We start from the raw sequence: 20,458 nt of genomic DNA, 5'->3' as shown, positions 1-20,458 counted from the left end.
GTACTATCTCTGAAATCACCCCTGTACCTTTCTTTTGATTTCCCAGAATCCCCCACAGTAATGCTGGCAGCTGGTAGCTTCTCGTCTCCCTTTGAGCACCTGAGTCAGCCAGAAACAAAGCGTATGGTGGAGCACTATACAGCCTATCTCAGTGATAACACTAGGCTCATCGCTAACCCAGGCCTCAAGGTACACATTAAAAACATGTACAAATAACACCTTCGTTAATTTTGTTTGAAATACAAATATTTATAGTCTGACCAATACTGACACTCCATACATATACGCCCGCAGAGAGGTTGCTATAGTAGTGTGTCTCTGTATCAGGTAAAGCTTTGCATCTTTAAAGAGAGAAGGCTACCCTTTGAGAGTCTGTTTTTATTCCTATTGTGGAGGCAGGGGGGAAAGTTTTAAACTGCGGTTATGTCGTGTCCGGTGAGGCAATATGATTTACAAATGAATTAAACCACATATATCATCATTTGATTGGCAGAACAAGAAAGCAATATATACGTTAGCATAGAGCAAAAAAAAATGGTATTGTCTTGCTTATAGATGAAGTCCAGGCACTGCTCCTTTAGAATAAGAGCAGAAAGGTAATCCTTCATTCTAGAAAAAAGTCCTTGCAACAAGAAAAAAATACCTGACAGCTTGACTTGCTGTTAGCATGCTAATACTATTACTAATTCTATTGTTTGGGGCTGAGTAATGCACAAAATCGCAATCCTTGGTCTCATTTTCGCTCTCTGCTATGAGGCCTCACTTTGACTCATATTTCACTCATAATCTTCATAAAATAAGGTAAAATTCAATGATTTGGAATAAGAAATCCAAAAATGTATTGTCATTAATTGACTGATTGAAATGAGAAAGAAATATAACCATTTAAGATATTTTGAATTTCATATTACCATGAGGGCAGCACGGCAGCGCAGTGGTTAGCGCGTGAGCGGCACAGATTTAAGGTCATGAGATCGAACCTTCCTGCGTGTAGTTTGCATGTTCTCCCCGTGCTTGTGTGGGTTTCTTCCGGGCACTCCGGTTTCCTCCCACATTCCAAAAACATGCATGTCAGGTTAATTGCCCGGTCCAAATTGTCCCTCAGTGTGAATGAGTGAGTAAGTTATCTGTCTCTGTGTGCCCTGCGACTGGCTGGCAACCAGTTCAGGGTGTCCCTTGCCAACTGCCCGAAGATAGCTGGAATGGGCTCCAGCACCCCCGCGACCCTACTGAGGATAAGCGGGGCAGATAATGGATGGATGGATATTACCATGATGACAGTTGAGTCTCATGCTTCTTCTGCTTTCCATCACTGATTCTAATTCATTTTTTGTACAATGCAAAGCAGGATTGTAGGTAACGAGAGTCATTTGAACTAAAACTTGATAAGAAAATGAACTTTTGATTCCCAGCACTTGTTCACTGCCATTACATCATTGCAAAACTGGGATTTGGGTTACAATTTATTATATCGTTGCTACACATGGGAAAAAGTCAAAAGTTTACAAGGCAAGAAGGTATTTGTGACCTGTTTCAGTTTGTTTGTCTGTTGAGATCATGTTGGAAATGATTATATTCTTTAGACATTAATATTTTCCAAATGCAATTCCATTATAAACAATATGAACTGGTCTGGTCACTCACGATCTAAATGTGGTCAATGAGGTGGGGCCCGCTAACTAAAATCAGTAGCGCATGGCTGAAACACAGCAATGCGATTTTCTTGGTGCACCTTAAGTGAATTGACACAATGAATCTCTGAGCTGTTTTTTGTGAGATTTGATTTTTCCCTGAAATGTTTATGACTCATCATCTTCTTGTCACCTTGTTTCCCATATTGTGCCCTTCCCTCTCATTTCCTCTTACACCACCGCAGTCCTCTGTCAGGAATGAGGTTATGGCGACCAGTCACGTCACGGATGAGTGGATGACACTAATGGAAATGAGTAGTCTCAACTGCTACATTGTGCGGCGTTACATAGCAACGCCCAGTGGGGTGCTCCGGATTTACCCCGGATCATTGATGGACAAAGCCTTTGACCCGACCCGCAGACAATGGTGAGGCTTACTTTGGTTGAAATGAACGGCCCAAGTGCCCGGGTAGACCTACTCACTTTGTGGACAATGATTTCCAGCCACGGTTGTGTCAAGGAGTTGTAAATTATTTTATCGTTAGACTGTTCTCCAGACAAATTATAATGGAACTAGCTTGTTATACATCCTTTACTGTACAGAAATACCACCACGTTTTTTATTTTTTTATTGCATATTTGAACACTCCCTTATTTACATGGTTAATTATGTTTCAGGTATCAGCACGCTGTGGCCAACCCTGGCCTCATCACCTTTACTGGGCCTTACTTAGATGTTGGCGGCGCCGGCTACGTTGTTACCATCAGCCACACCATTCATGCCTCCAGGCAAGATGTTTGATACTTTGCCTTGTTTATTGCACAACAGGGATAGGCTTGAAGTGATACTAGCCTTTTTGAAGGAATCAGTTGTTGTGATACAGGTATCTGCTGTCTGTGAGAGGCGATGTAACATTCAGGGTCCTGCTGTTAAAAGGAATGTTACATTGCTATCAAATAGATGCAATGTTAATTTAAAATTCTTTGTGAGTCAAATATATATATATATATATATATATATATATATATATATATATATATATATATATATATATATATTCATACTTGTACATTTTTGGTCTGGGAAAAAAATGTCAGCCAGTCATATTAATACAGATAACATTTGCACTCTTTCTGTGATTAATTTGGTCTAAAGAACAACATCATCCTTGAAGTGGAACCCAACATTTTGTTTTATTACATGCCTTCTCTAAATGCAAAAGTGACCCACACCCAAAGGCTTTTTTACTGTAGCTTTATAAATGCATGTAGTTGCAGCTCTGTTTACAGGGTTCCCGCTGATCCTTGAAAAATATTAAATAGTATTGAATACATTATTTTAAATCAATATGCCTTAATTGTCATTAAGAAGTCTTAAATCCATTTTTTTAAAGTCTTTAAGAAGTGAACACAATAATAAGATTTATATTTGTCTAAACTAAAAAAAACAACACTTTTACATTTTTTGATAATTCCCCGATTTACTTTCCTTGCACCCTTCACGCGACCACAATAAAGAACTATCTAAACGGAGATGTGGTTTCAGTCGAGCCGTTCAGAGCAGACGCATGACTTAGGTCGACCCACAATACACGTAGCAACTTCAGACAGAGAGGTTTACTTTGGACCATGGAAAAGTGTAAATTTAATGAGAAGTTGCTGTCCGACAAACATTTTTCGCCATAGCCAAAAGCTGTGCCAGGTAATGTGTGCGAGGCACGATGTATTTGTGTGCAGTATTTGTTTTTTTGGGGGGGTTTGTTTCAAATGTGAGTTTATTTATTTATTTATTTACTTTTCCTTAAATTTGATTTCAAAAGGCATTAAAAAAGTATTTAAAGTCTTCAATATAACTTGCCTCTAGCTAGATGCAGGTTGGCTTTTCCACTAAAATGAGTCACGATTGGAATGTACAATAGCCATCGTCCAAATTTCCACAGTGGTTCCTTGTACAACAGTTATTTATTATAAAATGTGAGAAATTGTGTTTTTATGAGCACTTTCTCCAAGATGCAGATGTGATTATATTTTTTGAGGGCAGATGTAAATTTTGTGATATCGGAATACAAATGTGTTTTTTTGCCCCTGGTTATCATACCATATTCCTTCTGTAGTTCTCAGATGGCCCCTGGCTATGCAGTTGCAGTGATGGGGATAGACTTTACTCTTCGCTACTTCTATAAAGTTCTGTTAGACCTGCTTCCCATTTGTAACCAGGACAAGGGAAACAAGATCAGGTGGGTAAGAATTGCCTGGGTGCAAGATTTACATGTTGTCATTTCTCCTCATGTGCAACGTTGCCTTCTAGTTTCTCTGTTTTATGTAATTTCTTATCAAATTCCTCCGTTTCTTCTATGTTTTGTGTTTTGATGATTTCACAAGGGAAGAAAAATGAAAAGAGCTGAGAAAAGATAAGCTGATTATCTTGCTATTCACGTTGGAGATGAGCCTCTTTGCATCATCTGCCCCGCATACTTTCTTCGGGGTTTCTCCCCTTTTTTAACTTTATCTGATGCTTTCACTCCTTCTCCCTGTAGCACCCCTCTTTCACATCCTTTCTGTTGTCATTCAGAGGGCATATAAACAGGATTATCCGAGAGAAGCTGTGGACTAGAAGATCTGGTGGGATTTGTCAGAATGAGTGCAATTAGTTTCTGCATCCAGCAAGAGGACAGAATAAAAAACATACATTTTTATGCTCAACTGAATGTAATGACTGATTGTGTTTATGTTGTCTTACACTCATATAATTTTATATAAATACTTTGTCTTGTAGGTGTTTTATAATGGAGGACAGAGGTTACCTGGTGGCCCATCCCACTCTCATTGACCCAAAAGGTCATGCCCCAGCAGAGCAACAGCACATCACACATAAGGTAAGGAACAAGACACCCATCCACTTAAACTTAGTCTACATTGTTCATCTTAAAGGGGGGATTCTTCATTTGAGGTGTCCCCAAAAAGTTGAAAGAATTTTTTTTATATCATGTATGTGTTAATGATGCCCACCTGAGTTTAAAAAGCTTTTCATTTATTTTTTCCCACTGCGTCTATCTGATTCGATCTTACTTTTAGCAATGTTGTTGGGGTCACGGAAACAAATTAGGTAGAAGGTGTGGAGGATGGTAGGCTGGAGAGTAACTTGACGTTCGTCATCAGTTTTTTGCTAGTATGAAAATGGTAAAAGTGAGAAAAGGCCTCTTTCTAATACAGTCCAATCACAATCTAATTCCCAAAAAAGATGAAAAAAGAAGAGTTTCTTCGAGCAAGTTATAGTAATGCACTTACTTGCATGTGCGCCATAACTGAGCTGAATGAGGCTGAAATCATGATTTTTTTTTTGCCAAGAGATGTCAGCAGCGATTAATACAGTTTCAAATTCCTTACAGCACCTTTAACGCAAGACTTTAACGCACAAGAACTCTTTCAGACCTGGGATGAGAAATCTTGTTACTTGAAAAATCAATGTTGATACTCTGCCAAAACAATTGTTCTCATTGGCTTTTTTTTGTCAGTAGGCTTTATACCAGGGGTGGGTAACCTAGTCTTCTATGGTCGCATGTCCTGCACGTTTTGGGAGGTTTCTCTTCTCGAACTCCGGTGAAACACTAATATATACGAAATATTAAGCTCCTGCTCAGATTTCTCACAATCCTGATTATTGGAATCATTTGTATTGAAGTAGATCGACTCCAGAAAATGCAGAACATGTGGCCCTTGAGGACCGGGTTTCCCCCCCGCCCTGCTTTATACACTCCAATACACCTCAGGAATTTTACTTCAGCCTATAAAGCTAAACCACTTCCGACTATGGACAGAAGATAGCAGTATTGTATCACTTTTAGATTTCAAGGCATGCAGTCTTCTAAAAAAACATAGCAGGCATTGTGAAACACGTTTTCTTGGACGTGACTGATGTGTTTGTCATATTAAAACTGCCAAAACTGTTAAAAAAAGATGGTTTAACTTCTTGATCAGTAGTCTGTTTGCTTCATATTAAATACCTGGTCACCAAGAACAAGCTATTTAATTAGCCTGTAAATGTATGAGAATGGCCAGGTGTAAGAAACGAGGCACTAACTAGGAGTGTGAATAGTGGGTGTTTTAACATGCAGGAAATAATGTAGATATGATCAGAACTCAGGTTTTTTTTAACCAATCCGAATAATTCCTTTCACATGACTATTGAGAGACTAACAACTCCAAAACTACCTTGCAAAATTGTGGTATTTCATGAAAAATCACCGTTTGAGGCAACAGTGTTTTGATTCAAAATAATAACCTAAATAATTCAAATTTGCCATAAGTGTACTTATTTCCCCAAAACCTCAGTTTGCCATAAAAATCACAAATCACCAAAGCCAATTAATGTTCTCTGGTGGATCACAAAACATTGAATAAGGTAGAAATAATTTTGTGGCGCAAGGAAATAGTCTCATCCAGAAATAGCCTGATTTTTCATTTAGTAGTTATTCTGTTGACATAGTACAAGGTTTGACATTTCCTAGTAAGGGAAAAAAACACTTGGAAATGACACTTTTAAACACAAGAAAATGAAAGTGATTGTTTTATTTTGACTGAATACAGATTGCATTGTTGGAATCAAATATGCTTCTGACTGCAACCTCATATATATATATATGTATATATATATATATATATATATATATATATATATATATATTGTATCTATAGTAATAGCTGATGTAATTTAAATTTGGAAAATGTCTTTACTGTTTGTCAGGAGCCACTGGTTGCTAACGATATCCTCAACCACCCCAACTTTGTCAAGAAGAACCTGTGCAACAGCTTCAGTGATCGCACTGTGCAGCGTTTCTACAAGTTCAACACAAGCATCATGGCAAGTCTGCTTAAGGAAAGCCTTTGCTGCTGTCTTGTGGTCGTCTTAGGTGGTGCAATGAGGAACTTGCCGTCACATTCCCTTTAGCTTCTTTTCCTCAGTACTGGTTCTGCATGCCGGTGCCCATTCTTTTTCCCGGATACCGTTTTTTACCATTTCGATTTTTGGGCGCCGAAGAGGTCTAATGTAATTGGCATTGAATTTTTCAAAGTCTTAAAAATGTGAACACATAAATAAGATTCATTTTTGTTCTAACAAAAAATATTTTGTCACATTTATTAATTGTTTTTTAATTATCCACAGATTTACTTATTGGCAACATAGTGCGACCACAATAATGAAACTATCAAAACGGTGATGTGGTCCCAGTCGGGCCTTTTACAGCAGACATGTGTCTTAGGTAAACCCACAGTACACAGAGATGTTTAATCAAGACTTGAAAAAGTGTAAATTTAATGAGAAGTATCTGTCCGACAAACCTTTTTTCTCATGGCTAAAAGCTGTGCGAGGTAATGTGTACGAAGCATAATGTATTGTGTGCAACAAGTATTTGTTTTGTTTGATTCAATTGTGTTTTTTATTTTCAACTTTGTCTTAAATTTGATTTCTAAAAGCAGTAAGAGTATTTGAAAATCTTGAATTTAACTTGCCGTAAGCTATAGGAACCCTCCATAAGAAGGGGTTGCACGTGAGTTAACCCCCCTTCAATGGATGTTGTAAAGTCACCAACCGACTATAGCAATAACAGAAATCATGCTAAAAGGCCCAGTTGCTGGAAAGACGGCTCAGAACGCATGAACTTTGCAAAATCCAGGCTCGCTTTTCTCCCTCAAATACCAGGGAACAAAAGTGTGAGTAATGTTCAACTCGTGATCGATAGAACATAAGTGTGTCCTAAAACTAGATTGAAACACTTTCACTGAGGCTGGAGATCTTATCTCACAGGGTAGAGCATTCTTCTTGGCTCTTGTAATCACTAGTTTTCTGCTTCAATGGGGAAGTGTTGTTTTTTTAAACAAGGACAAAATCCAACAGCAGTTTGAATCAGTCACGCAGAATAAAAGAGTAGACGACACGGCTTTTTCCTCTCATGCAGTAGTTCTTGCTTCAATGCAGCTCTTATGGAAATAAAGCTAATACAGTAAATCAATTTATCTCATCTCGTTTAAGGTAAAAAAGCCAACTTACAAGTTGGAAACCAAAACGTGTTACAAGGGTAGATACAAGGGTTGAGAACATAAACCAAAGTTATAATTAACCTGCACACTTCCTGTTGTGTACTGGAAAAACAAAGGAGACCGTCTGGGGGCGGCAGTAGCTCAGGAGGTAGAGCGATCGTTTTAGGATTAAGGGATCCCAGTTCGAATCCCGGCTTGTCCGTGTTACATGTCGAAGTGTCCTTGGATAAGACATTAAACCCCCAATTACCCCCAATAAGCAGGTTAGCGCCTTACATGGCTGCACAGATCACGGCCGCTATTGGGAAATGTGAAGCACAATGTAAAGCGCTTTGGGAAGTCATTGACTTGAAAAGCGCTATATAAATGCAGATCATTTCATTTCATGTCTGACGCTATCCACGGTGTGGAGACATGCCACGTCAAACCGATGTTCTGGAAAAGGGGCTTTTGTGTTTAAAACTTGCTCTAGGCTGAGTTCATGAAATTAATCCAGTGTAATTGCTGTGGAAGTAACTTTTTCCCCATTCATTTTTTTGTCACACCTACCTTCCTCAGGGGGATTTAACTAACCTTGTCCACGGAAGCCATTGCTCGAAGTATCGTTTGACCCGAATACCCGGCACCAACGCTTTTGCCGGAATCGTTAACGAGACATGCGACTCTCTGGCCTTCTGTGCTTGCAGCACGGTGGACCGCCTCTGTCTTAACTGCCACAGGTGACAATAACCTCATTGTAAATGTGAAGAGCACTCTTATCTGTTTACAGTAGATGCCACTAAAATGGCTTGTTGAAAAAGCCATGTTTCTTACTTAGCAAATCACTTTTATTTGTGTTTCAGAATGGAGCAGAATGAGTGTGAATGCCCATGTGAGTGCCCTCTAGAGGTGAATGAGTGTACTGGCAACCTCACCAATGCTGAAAACAGGTCAGTACTGCTAAAATGAAAGGCCTGAAATACCAAAACTCAAATCATTTAATATATAAATGAATAATTAGATACATATTAATGCATTAATATAAACATAAATAAATACATGCAAAAATAAACCCAAAGATGAGATTGACTAAATAAAATACATATGAAAAATAAAGTTGATTCAAAAATTATTTTGAATTTTCTGCATTCAAACTATTCCGGGATAAATTGTTGTTAGAATGAAGGAGCGGCTCTTTGCATATTTTGTGGTGCATTATTTCCCGATTTCTTGTTTAATATGTTAGTCTGTCTAGTCAGCTTCTGTTCACTCCACAACAATGACCAAAAATATATTCACATTTAAAATCGTTCCTTTCAATCTTTTGGGGTGTAATATTTAATACAATACTATTTGATATAAAAGTGTGGTGGACAGATCCCGCCATATGTAGTACTAAATCTATAAATTAATAAATACTTACAAATATATGCCATATAAATAAATGGACACATCAATACATCATGTTATGCCCACATAATCAACATCAAACAGTCTGTAAATGTATGCATTTGGACATCTACGGTATTTATTTTGCTAGTTATTTTGTCATGTATTATCACACAACAATATGTTTTAATAATTAGGGGGCAGGTCAAACTGGCTGAGCTACATAAAAAATAAATAAATGGCAAAATCAATGACAAAACACACAACAGCAAAAATAAATGACAAAATAACAAAACCCATAAATGTATGAAATAGGGTATGCCACAAAAGTGAGTACAACCCTTAGATTTCTACAGAAATTTCATTATACCCAATAGCACACTCTCCTTTAACTCTCGTATAAATAACATCACCCAGTCAGCCTACTTCCACCTGCCCTCTCTCAACCGTCTTTGCCACTGCCTCACCACACACACAACAGCCATCCTTGTACATAGCCTTGTCAACTCATTCCTCGATTACTGCAATTCCCTCTACGGTTTTCCTCAGAAGTCCCCCCATAAACTTCAACTGGTCCATAACTATGCTGCACGCATCATCACCAAAACCCCCTCTCGCCATCACATCACCCGTCCTTTAGCAACTCCACTGGCTCCCAATCTACCATAGAATCAACAACAAAATTCTGCTCTACACCTACATGGCCATTCATAACCTTGCCCCTCCCTATCTCTCCGACCCTCGTCACATTGCCTCGCCATCCCGCACCCTCAGATCATCTTCCTCCCTCCATCTCACTATACTCCCTGCCCGCCTCAGCTTTCAGCTGCTCTGCCCCCAAGCTCTGGAACTCATTGCTGCCTGACCTCCGAAATTCTGCGACCCAGTCCACCTTCAAATCTGAACTAAAAACCCACCTCTTTAGACTTGTCTTTTCTTGACCATCTGCCTCACACACCGCCCCTTTTAACTATGTGTTTTTTGGCTATTTTTTTCCCGGTGGTTTCATTCTTGTTTTATTTTTCGTTTATTGTTGTGTCCTACTCGTATGTACAGTGACCTTGGGTGTCCTGAAAGGCGCTTCAAAATACAATGTATTATTATTATTATTATTGGTATTTATTAGAACAACACTCAATAAACATTGCTTTGACTGTGTACAGCCATTATAGCAGTGTAAATGCAATTTATTCTGCTATATAAGCTTTACACAAAGCAATGTTACTTTTAGTGTTGTTCTATTAAACATAATGAAATCTCTGCAGAAATATGAGGGGTGTACTTACTTTTGTGACATAGTAGGATGTCTACTTGTTCATTATGTCCCAGATTGACAATTGAATATGCAAAATGATTCACTGTTTGATCAAAAACTTGCCCTAGAAACAGCGCATTACAAAAAAGCCTTGTTATTACTCATATGCATACATTTTCACATTCTCTCGGTTGCCTCTGAAAGTGTTTGTGCCTACTCAAATGTCAGAATACAGTATGCTTCCAGCTCCAACTTTTAATTGTCTGTAAATACTTCCAGCTTGAAATTGTCTGAGGGTTTCCCATTTGATGGAGAGTTCCTTCTTTTTGTCTTTCGTGTTTGAGCGTTCTTAATTGTCTTCATTTTTTTCCTGCCAAATTGTCTGTCATTCCATTTATTTATTTTTTTACATCTTTGTTTTCAACTCCCTCTTTTTCATCAACCCTGTGTGTCGTGTCCGCCCTCGCTTGCAGAAAAACGTGCATTTGCTATTTGAAATTGTCCCTCACACACAGACACACACAGTATTTTTCTTTTTTCTTCTGCGTTCGTTTTAATGAAAAATACATCAATCAATGAACCTTAATCTATGCCAAATTTCATTTGTTTGTTTTTGCATTTGGCAGAAATCCCAGCTGTGAGGTACATCTGGAGCCAATGAGTTTGAATGTGATTGATTCCAGTCTCCAAGACATGCTGCCTCAATGCATCAACACTCGGTGCAGCCAGAGATACAGCAGCAGGTGAACACAAGCGCTCTATAGGAACACTTACACTCAATTCATGAAATCAACTATATCAGGGGTGTCAAACTCGAATTCCTAGAGGGACAAAATTTTATTTTGAACAAAACTGCGGGCCAATGTTAAACAAATAAATAAACCTTTTAGCATAGAACAATATACGTTTTGACTTAACAATTATAGTTTGATTTATTGGCTTTTCAAATTGAAATAATAATCTTTTCACAGATAAATTAAAATCACTAGAATCCAGAATTGACAAAAATATATTTTAAAAAGAAAAACCCGCATGAAAAATAGATACCACTCTGATGATACAAACCACAATGTAGATGGTCCTGTAAACAACAAAATTATTTGTGTTTTAGTGACTGCTTTGGGGTTTTGGACTGTGAGTGGTGCATGGTGGACAGTGATGGCAAAACCCATCTGGACAAGCCATACTGTGCCCTGCAGAAGGAATGCTTCGGGGGTATCGTCGGTGCCAAGAGTCCATATGTGGACACCATGGGTCTCCTTGGTGAGTCAATTACCGTACATTCCGGACTACAGAGTTACCTGATTGAATTCCTCATGATGAAATTTAATAATAAAACTCATTTTTTTCTTTGCACGAGCCTCACTGGATTTAAGGCTGCGTGCTTAAACAGCCATTAAAATGAACTAAATCGCACCCATTTCTTACATTATAAGCCCGACACGCACATGGCTCACACTAGGGCTTGCACCATTTTGTAAAAAGGAAAACTAATTGTGATTTTTTTCCGACCTGTATTGCAATTTCAATGCGATTTTCGATTTTAAAAGAAAAGAACACAAATTGTAAATTGTGTTCTGTAAATAGCATTTTTTGATAATTTTCTAGTGCTGATTTCACATATAAAAATTGTAGACTACATTTGTGGGGGGAAAAGTTTAAATACTGTATGTTGTAAATATTGAAATAATGTTTGTTAAACCTGCTTTGCTCCTGTTATATATTATATGAATAATGTTGGTAAAAACATTACTCTGCTAGAAGGGCGTCATAATGGTTACAGACGTCCCCGCAGTCTTTTGTCTTAAGAGTGCTTGCATTGTGGAAAAGAGCAGAGCTTGTCATTTTCCTCGGTGCTTCCACAGAGAGAGAAAAAAGCCCGATGTTTAAAGCCTCAGCGTTTAAAAAGTAATAAAAACGTTGCTGCTTGTAGTACGTAATTAACAGTACAACCCAAAACTACAGTCTCCTTTTTATGATGCTGCAGGAATGTGTTTGTGGACTGCAAATGCAATACAGTAATCCCTTGTTTTTCTGTTTTATTTCAAAGCTGTATGGATTTAGGAAACGATCCACTTTACATGATACTTTGTCGCCATCATGTGGACTTTATGGAAAACAGCATTTACGCTCCGGTTATGTTCTACAGAAACCATAATTTTTTCCATTGTCAAACCTATTTAAAAAATCGCCAGGGAGCCACTAGGGAGCGCCAAAACTGCATGTGGCCTCAGTGCAAGTTTAGGAGGTCGAGAAATCGTTGCCGATGGAAGGCATCATTTTCATCAGTTTGGCCAATCAGAATGAGAAACAAGGCATGGTGCAATGTAGCGAAACCGCGATACGTAAACCGCAAGGGATTATACTGTACAGTAACTGGCTCTTGCTTTTAATTTTAGCAATGTTTTTTTTTTCCCCTGCAGACAAAAAGCCCATCTGCCTTCCAGCTAGATGTTTTGAGCCAAACTAAACATCAGTGCATTTCTTTGTCCCTATTTATTCTTCAGACGAGGAGGTGGCCTCTTTAAACATGATCAAGAGTGCTCCTGTCGGTCCCGTTGCCGGGGGTATTATGGGATGCATCATGGTTTTGGTATTGGCTGTGTACGCCTACAGACACCAGATACACAGGCGCTCGCATCAACACATGTCGCCACTGGCAGCACAAGGTATGACTGTGGAACTCAAACGTCGGGGTGCAACAACTAATCTTTTCATTGACAATAATTTGATTATCAAATCAATCCACAAATTATTTTATCATGTTATTATAGCTGTGCAAGGAGCAGTGCTTTAGATCATCTCCCCTCAACATTAATACCTTGCATTTAACCGGGTCTTTCAGAAAATTTGCACCATTAACTTTTTTACATTTTGTATTGAAACAGAGTTTTAACAATAGTAGGTGTTTTTAAGCTGTTGCCCATTGTTTATGTGTAAGTTGTTGGAAAACTGGTTAAGACGATTCCCAAATGAAGTCAACATAGTACTTTTTTTTTTTAATTAATATACTTAATTTTCTCTTCCTTAACTAATGCTAATAATAATAAGAATAACTCCAATTTGGATCATTTTTTAAAAGTATCAATACAAATTGTTGTAGTGTCAATAAAAGCTCTTCAACTCGCTCTCACTTTGTCGGTAATACTTTTGCTGCTTTGGTTTGAATTTAAATGTTGTTAGTAGGTGAGCGATACTTGGAAAACTGATATTAATTTAATACAAGTAAATACAGAGTAACATTGATTGATCCCGATCCGCGACCGATTTTTTTGCTTCGAAAAGTCATAATTGTTGAATAATTGAACTCTTACCCCTTGACTTTATAATTACGACAAACACAGCATGATGATTTTAGGCACTGAAAAATTTGCACTTTTTGAAAAATAACTCCAATGTAAATTTTACCAGTGTGACAAAATAGCTGTAAATATTTCTATTACAACTGATTCAGAAACAAAGTAATGAGAACAGTCAGCCAGTTGCTTTGGCTGCAGAACACCAACGGCAACGTGTCCCCCTTGGCACACCTGATGTTTTCAGATCTCCTTCGTCACGTAAATCGGATCAAGTCACCACTCAAAAGCAACTATGGTAGAGTTAGATAGCGATTACGAATAGTCTTTACTAACGCAGCGAAAGAAAAGGCAAATGAGGGCTGAGTTTTGACAGCACCCGACTGGTCTCTTTTAAGAACGAAAAGTCTCTTTGAAACCGTCTCTTCGAAGTGAACGAAGAGAGGCGGATACCCACCAATTAGAGGAAAGTCCGACCTGGCCCACGCGTAAATAAGCCCTAACCTGCTCTAATCCCGACCGATTAACTTGATCTGAAGGATCGAGCCCGAAACTTTACTTTGGCGCTGAAGTCAAGTCATGTTTATTTGTGACGCCCTTATCACAAACCACATATTATTGCAAACCACAGACTATTATGACACCATCCCCTGATCTAAAAATGAAGCTTTACTCAGGCGCCGTGCGTAAATTTCCGCGCTGAAGTACGAAATTTGGACTTAACTTGAGGCCGAGTTACTCAAATCAAGTGTGCATTTTGGAAGTGCAGCACCGAAAAACAGTTTGGCACCAAAAATAAGTTCATATTCATGCAAATTACAAGCTGCAAATAGTGAAATATGCAGCTAAAAAGCAGATGGAAAGTTTGTGAATCTGGTAAGCTATTGGTGAGAAGCGGAAATGACGTCTGACGTAAGCCACGAAGAGGTGGAAAAAGGAAGTTGTGCATGTTTTACCGTGACTAACGGGATGAAAATTTCTTTGGATTTTGGTATTTGGAGTTAAACTGATAAGCATGTTCTCTATGATAGAGTTGTCTGAATAATATTACTGCCACTCAAGTTAAAGTACTGTTACCTTAGAAAAGTTTTACTAAGTAGAAGTAAAAAGCAGTAATCTGAATAATGAATTGACTATAAGTGCATGCTGTGCAGCATAGCCCCAAAGAAAAAATATAGAATATTAAAAAAATATAGAATGGCAAGCGAGAAGCCCGACCCGACTTAATGATAGACATTTTATGCCCGGATTTTGGGCCCGGCCCAAGATCTTACCTCCAACACCAATCAACAGCTGGTTCCCGCCGAGACTCCTTTTTTCTCTTATGATTGGTCAATGTGCATTTTTCTGTGATTCTGTGTTATTTGTTTAGATGAAAAAGGTTAAATTGTCTTGTATTTAACTTTTTTTTGTAGATTTATGAATATTTTACATATCTTTCCAATGCTTTTCAGTATTATTGTGTTTATATAAAAATGTAAAGTATATCATTTCTTTTTCTTTTATCAAGTCAAGTCATGTTTATTTGTATAGCCCTTAATCACAAAGAGTCTCAAAGGGCTGCAGAGACAACAGATTATTGCAAACTAGATTATTATTACACAACCCCCTGATCTAAAACCTACATGAGGACAAGGAAAAACTCAAAAACCTCAACATGAGGAAAAATCTTTGGCTTTTTTTTTGTTTGTTTGGTTTTGCATTTTTGCCTTTTTTTTACTGTAATTTTCCCCAATTTGTAAGACATAATGTTACATAATAATTGGTAATGCAGAGATTAAAGCAACAAAAACAACCTGAAGAGCCGATTGGGATCCATTTTGGTGAGCCAAGCTCAAAATGGTTCTCTAAAAATAGTGGGACTTCCCATCTCTTCATGTACCCCTGTCTACGACGTCACCGCAGTGTTTCGTATTTGCTCAGAAATTTTTAGATTCTTTGACACTAATCTTTTTGGGAAGTAATAAATATAGTTACTTTCTTTGGTAACTAGTTACTTTTACGATAGAGTAATTCCGTTACTAACTCTGTTACTTTTTGGAAGAAGTAGTAACTACAACTAATTACTTTTTAAAGAACCTTTCCCATTCAAAGCCCTGACCAAAGCTGTGCTTTTCATAATGCATTGGGAATAATCAACTAGCCAAGAATATGAATCTCTAACTAATTGGTTCCAAGTTTTTGTATGCAGTGTTATGTTCACATTCACGTGGAATTTATTACACATTCTGACTCAACTCTTCAATCTCCTCACTGTTCCACCAGAAATGTCAGTGAGAATGTCCAACCTGGATAACGACCGAGATGAGCGGGATGATGACAGCCACGAGGACCGAGGCATCAGTAAGTGTTGTTTGCGCTGTTACTTGTTGGACGATCAAATGTGTGAATGAAGTATTGCCGCATCAGAGCTTATCAATTTGGCTAATTATTAGAAGACAGAAATTGTGGGTTTTTTGGGGTCACGGGTCAAAAGTCTTCCTCTAATTTTTTTCCCCGATAGCAAATAACTAAAAATATTTCTATTCTATTCAATGGAAAATCCAAGTCACCCAGAAGCATTCCCAGAATTGAATTTTTTTAGGCACGATCTTAACCTCTGTCACAGAGGTTACCACTAGAGACTGGAGACTGCTCACCTCTTGTGATCAGTCACCACCAGTTTCAGTTTGTTCCAGTTTGCGCATGCAAACTATTACAGGCAAAAGACAAATTGTGCTGTAAAGATTGTTTTGTGCGGAACTTTAATTTTAAGACTATGGTAAGTGCTTAAAAAACCATCAAAAGTCTCTTGATCTCATACCTGTCTACATCGTTCAATTACACCCTGCAATGGTTGCAGTTCTATTTATTAAGTCTTAATAAACCCTATAAACACAACGCGTACGTATTTATTCACTGCAAGAAAGACTGTAGAATACAGCGACCATATTGGCAATCTATGATGACGTTGTTGTCTGCTACCAGTTACTGATACGGATTAGAGTGGTCTTTTTTTTTCACTTATAAAAATGGTTAGACATCGTACACCACTTCAAATAACGTATAATATACCACGAACACACTTGAGTTACGGCAACTTAACCATAGTAAGTGCTGATAATAAACTCACATTTTATTTCGGTAATATCATCTGATCTATCTTATTAATTATTTTTTTTCGTTTTATTACTATTCGAATATGTTTTTTGTGACTAGGAAGATGTGTATAATAGGCATTTAGTGATCACTTGGATAATTTTGAGAGGACTAGAACGGACCCATTTATTTTGAATTACAGTCGCTGCCCTACTTACGTTGCGGACGATCGTTCGTAAGTTGAATTTGTTCGTAAGTTGCTCCAGTGCTATATTTTGTATGGAATGTATGTTTAAGGTTTATATAAGTAGGTTTAAGGCTTGTATAAGTAACCTTTATTGTTTTGAAAGTGAAAAATACAAGTTTAATAATATGCTCTATATGTGACAAAGCAGGCTGAATGATAAAGCATATTACTGAAAAACAAAGCTAGGTATTCGGCCTTGACATTCTGTTGTCTGTGAAGCCCTTTGAGACTCCTTGTGATTAAGGGCTATACTAATAAACATGACTTGACTAAGATAAATAAAGTTGAGTTTAACTTACTTTTGGAAGATTTCGGCGACTTCCTCCGCCGTGGTAAAAAGTGGACGAAAAAATGCAATCCAACCATTTGCTCAACCGCATCAAGCCTTCTTATTCCACTTTCATTTCAAATGAAACAGCTCGCCTCTTCTTTACACTTAACGCCAACCATATCGAATGGATGCACGAGATATTAAACAACAAAATTGTCAACATTGTCAGCGTGCTAGAGATACAGTGCAGTGTGTATACACACAAACCAGGAAGTAGAAGCCGGATTTCTTCTTCGGGGTGGATGCTGGGTGACCTCTCACAGCGCCATGCGGCGGAAAGAAGCACTACAGCCTCTACTCGGAAATAGGTGCACACACTACAAATTCCAAATTACAGCAATGTCCGGATATTACTTGAAATCCCGAAAAATTGTTCGTGTCTACCGTTTTGCCTAAGTCGAACGTTCGCAAGTAGAGGAATGTCCGTATTTAGTTTCGGGAAAATGTGCTCGTCAGACAAGGCATTCGAGTTAAGAACATCCTGGACGGAATTAAGCTTATTTGAAGAGAGGTATCACTGTAAAAGGAATTAAACATGAAATTTTCCACAATGTGACGTTTACGCTTTTCTTTCAGTAAGCAATACCCGATTTATTGCGGCGGTGATCGAGAGGCACACCCACACTCCGGAAAGAAGACGGAGGTACTGGGGGAGATCTGGCACAGAGAGTGACCACGGTAAGACAACACATTTTGTTGCTCACTGAAATACAACACTTGGTATAAACTTATTCAGTGTCAAAATGCAATAATATTTTTTATGTTTTATTTTAGAAAACTATTAGAAATGCTTTTGTACGGCTTATCAGTCAGTATGCAGCCTCTGGCAATGATTTCAGTCTGACAAATCATCACTAGATGGCAGAAATGACTTTGATCAGATTTTTGTCCAGACAGCGAGGCATCCTTACTGCATAGGTATTCAGCGTATGAGGCGGCCCACATGGTGAGTATGTGCAACGAAGCAGTGTAAGTGAGAAAAGCTAAGCTATGAGTACAGATAATTACCCCTTAATGTTTTATTTTTTTCTAAAGAAAGATGACAAAGTTGTCGGGGCAGAGAAGGAGAACGTTTTGGGCTCCTCCACAGTCGCCATGGTGACCAAAAATTATCTTATCACTTCACCAGAAAAACCGGGAGCAGAGAAACATTCTTGCAAAGTTCATGCATCATTCATGCACAAGTTGTAATTGTAAATGGTCTGCATTTATATAGCGCTTTTCAAGTCAATGAAAACCTCCCAAAACGCTTTACAATGTGCTTCACACTAACCCATTGACACACACATAACAATAGCAGCATCAGCTATGCATGGCAACTACTTGCTTATCGGGCGCATTAGGCATTCAGTGTCTTGCCCAAGGACACTTCGACATATACCACGGAAGAGCCGGGAATCGATGATCCTAAGACGAGTGGTTTCCCTTCTGAGTTACTACCGCCCCAAGTTCAGTGTTGTAGTAAATAATAGTAATAATATAATATAATAAAAAGAATAATAGTCTTGCAATAAAATATTATTTGCAAGCAAAGTGCTCTTGAATTTATAGAAAGCATTGTTTAATATTGGAGGTATAACAAATGCACCAAGTAAAGCACCAACGTGAGTGCTTGGAATTCATCCTTTTCACAAAAATCCGTTTTTTCAGATTTTTTTTTTCTGATGAAAGATGAGGGTTTAAGTTTGGTTTTGATATGCCCTATGCCCATATAACTAAATTTTCCGTAAACCTTAAAAAATGAATCAAAATGGCAAAATTTGGCTGGAACCAGCACTTCCCACGTGAGGGAAACGTCTGACACTGAATGAGTTCAAGGAGAATAACTTTTTCTACCACCACATGTTTATTTAAAGCCCAGATGTGTAATATGTGACCACTAGATGGCACTGTGTTGTCTTATGAGAGCAAAGGCTAGTGCCCCAGAGCACAGCTTGGCAGCATCCTGTGGGGATTCCACCGTGTAAAATAAATGTGAATATCTCAACCTCGTTATGATAGTTCATGAATTTTCGCCTAACATTCAAATCAATGCTGTTGTTTTTTTTTTTGTGAATTAAAGTTTTTTGTGCCTCTAGTGCATTATATATTACACACTATCTGTTTAACATTCAGGTTGTGCGATGCGACGTAACACAAGCCCTGGAGTTGAGCGGTTCCATTGAGTTTTTTATTACAATAAATAAAAAAAAAGAGCATGCTAAAATGGTGAATTGTTAACGCAGCTAAGTCCACCCGCAGTCCTCCTGTAGGTCAATTGAAGACTTTGAATTGGGGATGTCAGCTGGAATAGAGTTCAGCTCTCCTGTGACCAGAAAAGTGCTATAGAAAAGGATAAATGACCAAGCGATAGGACGGTCATACTCTCCCTTTGTGGACTCAGCACTGATTTCATCAAACCCAGGAGCATGCACCATTGGGCAGATGGGAGTTTGCTAAAGAAAGAAACTTCTGCACTCTAGCCTCTTATTTCATTAATTATGTTATCATAGAGCATCTAAGACATTTTTATCTTGTTTGACCTAAGCGGCTTGGCTCACGCACAGCTATGGTGGTTTGCTACCTCCCACACAATTTTCAAGTTCCGGGTTTGATTTTTTAAATCAGGTTTTCTCTGACACGTTTTTATCTTTTTCCCATGATTGTGAGGGTTCTAAATTGGTCCATTTTGTGTCCCACCTCTCGCTAAACATCTGCACCACACATACTGGGAACAACTTGTTCTGGTCTTTTCGCCTTCGAGCTTATCAAATACGCATGCTCTCTGATCGCATTTAAAGGAGCTGTATGGAATTTGGAACTTTTTGATTCTCTGACGCTTTCTCCTGGCTTGTGTCATCTTTACAGCCTTTATCAGCTTGATCATGACGTGCGCGCAAGTACGTGCATTTCTTAGATGCGCTTTTTTTCATCTTTCTTCGGGTTTGCGTTGGTTATTGGACTCCTCTTAAAGCCGGCCTTTTCACCATTTTAATGCTACACTAACAAATAAAAAAAAAAAGAATCCGCGGGGACAAGCACGATGTCAGTCGCCAGCAATTCGCCTACCCCCATTCCTCCTACCTAATAGTTCCGCCCCAAACAGCTTTTCTAAAAGTAAGATAAAAACAGATAGGCGTAGTGGAAAACAAGGGCATTGTTAACAGATGCAGTGGTACCTCTACTTACAAATTTAGTTAGTTCTTGGATAGTTTTGTAACCTGAAAACTTCGT

The 20,458-nt window shown here is 38.3% G+C and overlaps 1 protein-coding gene across 1 annotated transcript in view; it reads left to right on the top strand.

The window, feature by feature from the left end:
• Nucleotides 1–20,458, top strand: part of cachd1 (cache domain containing 1) — a 101,966-nt gene that overhangs the window by 70,403 nt on the left and 11,105 nt on the right. The window contains exons 14-26 of the mRNA XM_088350435.1: nucleotides 47–189; nucleotides 1,877–2,058; nucleotides 2,310–2,420; nucleotides 3,746–3,868; nucleotides 4,408–4,507; nucleotides 6,376–6,492; nucleotides 8,229–8,389; nucleotides 8,513–8,599; nucleotides 10,920–11,036; nucleotides 11,405–11,556; nucleotides 12,801–12,962; nucleotides 15,855–15,932; nucleotides 17,822–17,923. Of these exons, the coding sequence (XP_088206561.1) occupies nucleotides 47–189; nucleotides 1,877–2,058; nucleotides 2,310–2,420; nucleotides 3,746–3,868; nucleotides 4,408–4,507; nucleotides 6,376–6,492; nucleotides 8,229–8,389; nucleotides 8,513–8,599; nucleotides 10,920–11,036; nucleotides 11,405–11,556; nucleotides 12,801–12,962; nucleotides 15,855–15,932; nucleotides 17,822–17,923 (1,635 nt within the window). The remainder of the gene's footprint in view (nucleotides 1–46; nucleotides 190–1,876; nucleotides 2,059–2,309; nucleotides 2,421–3,745; nucleotides 3,869–4,407; nucleotides 4,508–6,375; nucleotides 6,493–8,228; nucleotides 8,390–8,512; nucleotides 8,600–10,919; nucleotides 11,037–11,404; nucleotides 11,557–12,800; nucleotides 12,963–15,854; nucleotides 15,933–17,821; nucleotides 17,924–20,458) is intronic.

This window comes from Urocampus carinirostris, chromosome 12 (genome assembly GCF_059441175.1).
Source record: "Urocampus carinirostris isolate Australia breed hairy pipefish chromosome 12, RoL_Ucar_1.0, whole genome shotgun sequence".
Lineage (NCBI taxonomy): Eukaryota > Metazoa > Chordata > Actinopteri > Syngnathiformes > Syngnathidae > Urocampus > Urocampus carinirostris.
The sequence above is the reverse complement of the archived record's forward strand: the minus strand, read 5'-3'. Positions and strand labels throughout refer to the sequence as shown.